At 38.8% G+C, this 9,769-nt stretch overlaps 1 protein-coding gene across 1 annotated transcript; it reads left to right on the top strand.

Annotated features, from left to right (window-relative positions):
- Positions 1 to 1,273: 1,273 nt before the first annotated feature.
- On the top strand, positions 1,274 to 8,609 carry lin7c (lin-7 homolog C (C. elegans)). Its single transcript, XM_043245238.1, has 5 exons — positions 1,274 to 1,425; positions 2,287 to 2,405; positions 4,658 to 4,729; positions 5,182 to 5,391; positions 5,777 to 8,609. The coding sequence occupies exons 1-5, from the start codon at positions 1,389 to 1,391 to the stop codon at positions 5,942 to 5,944; spliced, it is 606 nt and encodes a 201-aa protein (XP_043101173.1). The 5' UTR covers positions 1,274 to 1,388; the 3' UTR covers positions 5,945 to 8,609.
- The last annotated feature ends 1,160 nt before the right edge of the window (positions 8,610 to 9,769 follow it).

Raw genomic sequence — 9,769 nt, 5'->3', positions numbered from 1 at the left:
TACGTGGACGGGTCAATAAAGAAAGGATGCTCAAGCAGAAAGTCATAATAAATGATCATGAGCGCATCTTTCTCATTAAACACATACCATTTTCAGACATATCTGAACCAAATCAAATACCATTGTGTTGATGCAACAAACGATCACGGTACAGAAAGCACAATCTATCAGTGTTTCTTAATGAGTAAAACCCTTGCTTATAAAGAGAAAACGCAGAATCTTTACTGCAAAATGCAACCATATACAGCAATGTTGACTGCACTAGATAAGGAAATGGACAATACAACATACTGGTGCATTTTACCCGAGAAACATCTTGCATGACTGAGTTATTTTTGTGAGGATCAGATTTTCCCCAGTTCAAAGTAGTCCTTGGTAAGACCCAGCAGGGCCCTGTCCCATTTGCTACAGAAGTAGGCCATTCTATTCTCTGTTTCCCTTTCTACAATACCAGCAACTAAACTCCTACAATCAGTTTTAGCAAGCTGGTCCAGTTTGTTTTGTGGCTTTGATAAAATCATTAAAAAAAGTAAAATAAATAAAGAAATCCTAAAAATACCACATTTAATAATAATGCCATAAAATAAGTGCAATTTTGTAAATTAAATACAGATACATCTGTTTTTTCACTTGAATAAAAACACTTCTGAATGAGTGGTTTTGTATATTCCAAGGCCCACATAGATGAATCCACTTCACACAAAAATATATTGGAAAAGCACAAGTGTTTTAAATTACAAAAAAAAAATTGTATAATTAATAATATTGTTCTTATCATCATTATTAATTTATTTAAAATTAATTATTTAAAAACATAGAAACTAAATATGTTTTATCTGTGCATGTGTTACATAGAATAAACGACAAAACCACATAATCTGAAACCTATTCAGAAACCCAACTATTATTATTTTACTGAATGGCACTGCTCACTGGGGACTGTCTTCCACCGAACGAGAAAACACCAAATGAATTTTCTTAATGAAAGAGTATTTACATTTTAATACTTGCAACTAATATTATAAAGTAAAAACGTATATAAACGATTACAGAAATTCCACTGTAGTCGTGTCAAACAGTACCCTGTAACTATATTCAGAATCTTTCACCACATCTAGTATCTTTTGCTAAAATATATAATATATAATCCTCACATATCATACAATAAAAAGATATTTCCTTGAACCGCTCGTAAAAAAAAAAAGGTTTGTTATGGTATGCAAAGTGTCTGCACAGAAGCAGCGCAGGAATGATGCTCTTGACGCGCCCTTTAATCTCTTTGCATTAGCCACAGCGCTTAAGCTCAGCTAGCTAACAGCAACAAACACAGCAGCCGAGACGCCAATCTGGAGCTTTCCCCAAACGCAAACTCAATATCCAGGGCTAAAATGGCCTCTTTGGGAGAACCCGTGCGTCTAGAAAGAGGTAAGCCGCTCATCTAAAACGCTTTCTGCTGAATGTAATGCTCGGAGGCTTGTGTAAATCACGCTTTTTGCTCTCAACGTCCCGCTGTCACTTCACGAGGGTGGATTAGTGGACGACAGCGAGCTAGCTGCCATTCACTGCGTCGGATCATTCGTAATATTCAACACATTCCACGACGTCCACGAAAGCGTATAAAATGTCAAGTGTGTATCTTTTTCTTCGGCCGTTAAAGCGGGAAAAACACAGCGAAAGCCAAACACCAGGCTAGCTGTCAGGAGCGGTAATCTTTTGTGTGCGCTGTTAGCATGGTCACTCCGGGACAGCGTTAATATTAGAGATCAGCGTATTTAATTGTTTCTGACGGTTTAGTGCAGGCTTTCGGTGACATCCGGACAGCCAGCATCTTATTTGCAGTCCAACTGATAGTTCATGGGGCTTTAAATTGTGAAGAGTGAGCGTTAGCTAGTCGATTAGCAAAAGCGCTGATTTATTATGATCAGAGGTCTTGCATCTGATTTTTAATCCGTGTCTTGAATAATAAGTACAAATATTTTCAAGTTACTTCTGTGGTTTAAAACGAGAACCCAAAATGTCTTTCGTGTAGAAGTTTTTATTTTTCAGCTTGCTTGAACAATTTTACTTTACCAATTTAATAATAAAAAAAGTAGTTATTTTCGTCTTCATTTAAAAAAAGAATTAGATTTAAATGGATTTAAGCAGAGAGAATGTCTGCTCGAGCAGGTAATGTTATTTGACAGGCGTAGAAGTTTAGCCCAAGACGAGGTGTTCAGCTTGAATGATGCAAACGACTGTCCCGGGCCTGGCTCTTGCCCTCATTGTTTTGCATATGTTCTTTTCCAGACATATCTCGTGCCATTGAGCTGCTGGACAAACTCCAGAGAACGGGGGAAGTGCCTCCCCAGAAGCTGCAGGCGCTGCAGAGGGTTTTGCAGAGCGAGTTCTGCAATGCCGTGCGGGAGGTAAGTGTGCCGGCATCGCATTCGCGCATTCAAATAAATGCAAGTCCTTATGTAACTTTAACTCACGATTGTAAAAAGTGCAGACTGCCTTGTCTCCTTCACCTGTGTAGTAGTAGTAGTAGTACATTTGGCACATATGCAAAGGGACGTTGCTTTGAAGCGCGTTATGCCATTTGTTTGTCTGTGATGATTTTGCTTGACTTTTACATTACCGTGCTGTAATTATTTGACCATTCAAAAGAGTTTCCTCATGAAAATTTCTTTCTTTGTGCTTTAAAACAATTGATTTTTAATATTATGATACACTGTCAAATCTTGCTCTGTACTTGGTGTAGAGTTGGGACCGTGAGATGCATTCTGCAGTTTTTTTTATTAACATCATAATTTGCCATACGTTTACGATAAATGTACAATAATTTACATGAGAAAGTTTGAGCTTTCTCTGTATAACAACGCACAGCAAACTGAATAATGAGGGTCCTGCGTTCTGGGTCTGTTTGAAAGGTGTTTGTGTATAAACTGGTTTTGAAGAACGCGCATCTTTCAGTGTGTCGTGTTTACTGAGAGTGACGAAAGGTCGTGTGAAAGCCCTTATATGGAGATGATTATGCAAATGACAAGCCTCTGGCACACAGGAGCTAATTTAGAATAATAAAATTGAATGAACATTAAGTTAAAGTGCACGTTCCTCTCAATTAGGTTGCAAATTTTTTTTTGTTAGAGCATCTCATGGGGGGAGGACAAACACAACAAGGTGTGATGAAGGTGCCAAAAAACAACATAGACCATTGATTTAAAAATAATTAAATAAATAAAAAAGAATGAGCAGACGGAAGTTACCAGCCCCCCCACCCCCTTTCCGTTCAAGTACTTGGCTCATTTACTCAAGACATTACGACTGAAGTCGCCCTCATCACTAATGCTTATGGAAAAAAAGTGCTCATTAATGTTGTAGTTGTGTAGAAGAACTGGACTGTGGATATTGACTCTGATGTCCACAAATAGCATCAATCCATTTGTCTGTTTCAGACTGGGCATAAAACTCAGCTGTAGTGTTCTGTTGCCCATGTAGTGAAACTAAGACTGTTGGCACTTGACTGGTCTCCTCCCTGCTGCTTGGTCATCTGTCGCGCTCACTGAAGACTCTGAAGTCTCAGCACAAGTGATGCTCGCAGCAGAGAATAAAGCAGGGGTTTCTGAAAGCCCCTTCTGAAAGATTTGTTTGCATGGGTTTGCGTGAGATGGACAGTTTTGGACATAATGAAGATATTGTCTATAAATCTAGACACTCATCCGAATTGATTTGGTCTAGAGTGAACTGTATTTTCAGTTTGCAGCAGCAGAGAGAGCTGTTTACAACATGTAAATGAACATAAATATTACGTGTAGTGATGTAATGTTGAAAACAGTATTTTTTTTTTTTTTTTTTTTTTTTTATGAAAACTTTTAAAAGCTTGTAAATGCATCATTAGTTTGCTGAAACCTCCGGCCCTTCACTTTTTATCTGTGCCTACACAGCCTTATTACACCCGGCGTCAGGGTGGACAAAACAGTGGTGTGTTTTGTGATTCCTAGGCCACCCGTGATTTCTCTGGAAGTGTTTAGGCTGTTGCATTTGGTGTTGCTTGAGTTAAGTGCTATACTATTTGTGATGAATGCATAAAATAGTTGATTGTGAACCCAACGGATTTCTCTTAAACATTTATGCTTTGCACCAAACCTGTGATAGGACGCTTAATTCTCACACGAATGAGTCAAGAGTCGAACGCCGAAGCAGTGGGTTGGATGTATAACAATGGCTCTAAATGGAAAATGAGAAAGTGGTTTAGCATGTGCCGAAGCATTAAGAGCAAGCCATGTAAAGAGATTGATTTGATACCATATCCTTTTAATGGGATGGCATTCCACTCATCAACTACGGCTGGTTTAAGACACACTTGCTGTTTTTTTTGGTGGCTATTCACTGAAGATCTGATCCAGATGAGTTTAAACAGCTTTTTAATGGTGAATTAAGATTCACAAGTAATTTAGTTGTAGCTAAACTGAGATGGATCTGGGAACCTGCCTCAGGTTCTGAAAATCTGGTTTAAATTGTACATCTGGTTTTGTTTACCTAGCAGTTTAAAGGGTCATGAAACACCAAACTGCTTTCTCTAAAACTTTAACACCTCTAAGAGACCCTTTGACTTTAGAGGTTGTACTGTGTTTGTTTGTTTGTTTGTGTAATTCATGCAGTGTTCTGTCATTTTCAGGTGTATGAGCATGTTTATGAGACGGTGGACATAAATAGCAGCCCAGAGGTGAGGGCGAATGCAACAGCAAAGGTAGGTCCTTGTGTATGTGCTAATTTAATAGATTTTTCTTTCCTGTAACTATTTTTAGCATGAGCATTGTCAGAAAGTTAATCTCATTACCTGATTGGCTTGGTTGTAATGCCTTCTTTAACCCCAGACTCGTAGCCTAAAAATATACAAGAAACTCTTTGTGGCCACTTTTCTTTTTGTGTGTGTGTGTGTATATTCAAATGAACAATTTTTTACCATGATACCATGATCATTTTTCCTGGATTATTTTTGATGAATTGAAAGTTTAAAAGAACAGCATTTGTTTTAAATTGAATTTTTTTGTAACATCTATAAATATCTTTGCTGATACCTTATGATTAATTGAATTGAATTGATTTAAGTGTATATAAACGCACACTTATTACCTTTTGTACAAGACTAATAAATAGTTTGTCACTAGTGTTTTAGTGATTTTATGACCATTTTCCCAGGCTACAGTGGCTGCATTTGCAGCGAGCGAGGGTCATTCTCACCCACGTGTGGTAGAGCTCCCTAAAACCGAGGAAGGATTGGGGTTCAACATCATGGGTGGAAAGGAACAAAACTCACCCATCTACATCTCCCGTATCATTCCTGGAGGCATCGCCGATCGACACGGTGGTCTGAAGAGAGGAGATCAGCTGCTGTCCGTTAATGGAGTGGTATGTACATATAGCTTTGGCTGTAGCTTTGTAGGTCAACATACTTCACATTAAAGGGATAGTTCACTCAAAAATTAAGATGGTGTCATTAACTACTCACCCTTATGTCGTTCCACACCTGCAAGTCATTTCTTTAACTTCAAAACACACATGAACCCTTTCTGCATTGCTGTCTATGGAGGGAGATTTAATAAAAATCTCAATTTGTGTTCTGAAGATGAACAAAGGTATTGCGGGTGAACTATCCCTTTAACAGTCACAGATAAATGAAATGAGTACAATAATTTGTAACGTGAGAAGAATGTTTATAGATCGTCAGTTACAAGTGAGCTTCTCAAAATTGTAATGTAACTGAGGTTGAATGTCAACCGTTTCTGTCTTTCAGAGCGTAGAAGGAGAGCACCACGAGAAAGCCGTGGAGCTGTTGAAGGCTGCTCAGGGTACAGTGAAGCTGGTGGTACGGTACACCCCTAAGGTTCTCGAAGAGATGGAGTCGCGCTTTGAGAAGTTGAGGTCTGCCAAACGCCGGCAACAGAACAACTACCCCCAGTAGGGCGTCTCGCCTGAGCCCTCCGCCCCTCCCATCTCTCTCTCTCTCTCTCTCTCTCTCTTTCTCACTTTCTCTTTCATTGTCTTTAATTCTTCTGCCATCTGTCTTCCTCGTTCACACTCGCTCACCCCCTTTCTCCAGCCAGGGATTAGCCACATGTTTGGCACTCCTTTTTGTGAAAATTTTCTAAATCCTCACCTCCTCAACAGTTTTTTAACAGTCTTTTCACACACTTCTTTTTCCTAGCATGAACACTACTACATTGGCTCTGGATGTCGTCATGTACACACACACACACACACACACACACATGCACTGTTGGTGCATTGCTAAGAATGTACTGTCATTTGGGATGTTGATTAGTTAGATATGCAAAGGGACCATTTGCAATGTTCAACTCCTGAGGTCATCTGAATGAAAATGTCAAAAGTGCCTCAAGAGATTTACAAAAAAAAAAAAAAAAAGAAAGAAAAAAGTCTGCAGCCCCCACTATGTCCCATCGTAGGCTGAGTTTTATGGTCCAAGCACAAAACGAGTGAACACTAGCATCATGTTAAAATGCAAAATCACTTAAAGAATCATTCTCTCAAAATAAGCATTGAGTGAAGGGTTTGTTTTTTTACTGTTTGCCCACATAAAAAGGAAGAATTCATCAGAAATTTCTCATTTTGAGTCTCCAGAGAGATAAATGGCAGAGCGGTGACACAAGCATCCCATCAGTCCTGCTGTTTCAAACACAAACTGTCAGCTGTAAATATACTTTTATACAAAAAATGTCAGTCTGATATCGCTGACTGATCCGAACTGATTCACATGTTTACAGTACAAACCCGACACCTTTTTTCCTCGGCTTCCTTTTTCGGCTCTTGAGTTCAATATCGTCCTGCGTCAACAAGAATATTAAACTATTTGGCTTTGTTTGGGGTTTTAGAGCTACAAAACATGCTCCCAATTACTCCATTTGAACAATCCTCTTTAATTTTAATAAGGGAATATTGCGGATTTGCATTGTTCATCAGAGTGGCGGTTCAGAGGAGATGTTTGTGGCACCGTTTGAGTGTTAGATGCGTAGAAATTTGTTGAAAGTAAACCGTTTCGTAGCATATGCCCCTTAAAGCACACAGAAACACGATGAAGCAGTCACTAGCTCTTATTTAGGCTTGCGTTTTGTTTGTAGAATTTAAGATTTTAATTTAAATCCTCACAGCAGAAACACTAAATTTAAAAGCGTAGGGGGAATTGTTTATGGCTTTCTTTCTGTTTTCACAACGCTTTCTGAATGTTAATGTGGCACATGCCTTTCAGTCAGCTGTGGGTCCGTGTTATACCCAGGCCACGCTGATCATCACAAAGATCTGCATCATGTTTCAGGATCGGTTCACCTAAATGGTTATATTAGCTTATCACGAGGTAGCAATAATGAGCATAATGCTAGCAAAACAGTAACGAATGCATAAATGAATGTTAAAGAACCCCAATCTTATTAACAATTCATTATATGAGACCTGTCTAAATGAAGCTCAAGTTATTTAGACTTTTTTTTTTTATTTAATTGATTTTTTTTTTTTTTATTGGTGCTGTCATTTTTTTAATTTTCTCTAATTTATTTTGTCCCTTTTTTTTTCTCTCAAAGTTCCTTTTTTGACCAATAATTTTTCTGGAAAGTCTGTAATTAACACAAAGAGAACCGGATCTGGAGCTGAGATTTGACCAGGTCTTCTCCAGATTCTGCACTTCCATTACATTCATGACTTAAGATTCATCTCTACTTGTTCACATTACAACCAATGTTTTAAAATTTTTTTAAAATTATTTAATTGATATGTTTTTTTTTTTTTTTTCAAGGTTCATGTCATAAAAGTAGTTTCACACTGCACTTTCTCTGTGTACTAATTTTCACATGTTAAAAAATGCAACACGCTTGATGTATTTTTAACCTCAAATGCAGGTATTTTCAGTGTCTGACAAGCTTGGAAAAAAAAAACGGCTATTTTTCTCAGTCTCTCATAAAATATTTAACGTGTCTAATTATAGAGGCCCATGACTCACCCCTAGCTGTGAGATACGTAGGTGTTTTGGGGGTGAGAGATAAAAGGGAGGTCTGATGTCTTGCATGAAGGAATCATGTCTTATTGACGAAAAAAAAAAGAATCAAGAGATCTTTTCTCTCTGTGGTGTATACGGTGCTCAGGTTGGTTCTTACAACAATATCATAAATTTTAAAGCATCATGTATCACAAGCAATAATGAGACATGAAGCATTTCCTATCAACATCATCATCATCATCATCATCTCAAACAGCTTACATACTCCCCATCCATACTTGGATTTGTCCACAGGGGGGGCTGATTAACTATTTTTATAACCATTTTCTTTTGATATTTTACCCCTTTTTGATAAAGCGATTTTTTTTTTTTCCAGGAATGCTTTGTATTGATTTATCTAGACCATATTCTCCCTGTTATTCAGGTAACAAGACCAAACTTGCATCCGTTCTGGGAGCTGGTCAGCTAGTTTGGACTGTTTTTAAGAAACTGTTGTTTTATTGTATTATTTGACATTTCTGTCCTGCTGTATTGTTACATTTAATGTGGATGTACAAAGACTGATCAAAGTGATTTGTTTTGAGGATACAGAGTTTAAATATACTGTGGGTTTAAAACCTTGTCCGCGTTTCCTTTCTTCTTCCTTTTTATTGGAGAAAGCTAGATAATGCGCTAGAACACTAGAGGGCGCTGCAGGACAACACCGGTACAGTTGCTGGTCTCGCTTTTTTTGCATAATGTGAACACGTAAAATGATTAAAACTGACTTAATTGCAATTTGCTTAAAACACTATAAATCATTACAAAGAAAAAACCCTCAGTCGCTGGAAACGGGTTCAAATGTCTACATTCGCATACGGCAGCCTTGCGTCGCGCGTAAACGGCACACGGTCACAGACCAATAAACACAATCTCGAGGGATTTGTCAGGCCAGTTTAGTTTCTTGTCAACGTTGTCATCGACTGTGTTCCGTCTGTCTCGGGTTGCATCTTTAAGACGGAACCCGCACGTCACCGGCTCTGAAAGCTTTGCTGATTAACAACATGTAATATAAAAACAATTCCTCTTCTGCCAAGGTGTAGAGAGCTTGAACTGTGTTAATGAAGAAATATCGTCCCCCTGACCGTATTAATGAATGGAGCTGTCATTCAAACGCACCCTCCGCATGTCCTCCGACCGCTTTCCAGTCTGTGTCTCCATTGAAAAATATTTAAATTAGCTTTTAAAATTGTGCATTAAAAACTTGTACATTTATTTCGACATTACAGTTTTGAACAATAGGCCTGCGTTTATGTCTGAATGTTGAAAGGAATGGGATGAAGACGCAGCTAAACTTCAATATGTGATGCGTCATTTTGACGCCTCTGTCGTGATGGCATGCCTGGGCCTCGTTTCAAACGTTTCGGCCTCTCAACCCTGGCACTGGAGAAAATTCCAGAGCAAAGCCGTGCAGGCCAGCCATGCTTTCTGCTCTCACACGTAATACCACTGAATTGACGCTTCCAGATGGAGTTTGTGTGGGCTTTGTTACATTAATACCAGCGGCCTGTTGGTGCTGGGACATACTTTGGACCGCGTGAGTGCCCAAAGAATGCATCTGATAGCCGTGCCGTCGCTGGTATAGACAGCAGAGTGCGTCATCGAGATGTATGGAAACTTAGAGGAGACACCTGTCTGCCACTCTCAGTGTGACTGTGGTTTCTCAGGTGATTAATTGCGTCTGCACGAGTGACGCATTTTAACGTGTCGTGGTTCTGAGAAATCTCTAGAAATTAGAAGAGA

The sequence above is a fragment of the Puntigrus tetrazona genome, chromosome 7 (genome assembly GCF_018831695.1).
Source record: "Puntigrus tetrazona isolate hp1 chromosome 7, ASM1883169v1, whole genome shotgun sequence".
Lineage (NCBI taxonomy): Eukaryota > Metazoa > Chordata > Actinopteri > Cypriniformes > Cyprinidae > Puntigrus > Puntigrus tetrazona.
The sequence above is the reverse complement of the archived record's forward strand: the minus strand, read 5'-3'. Positions and strand labels throughout refer to the sequence as shown.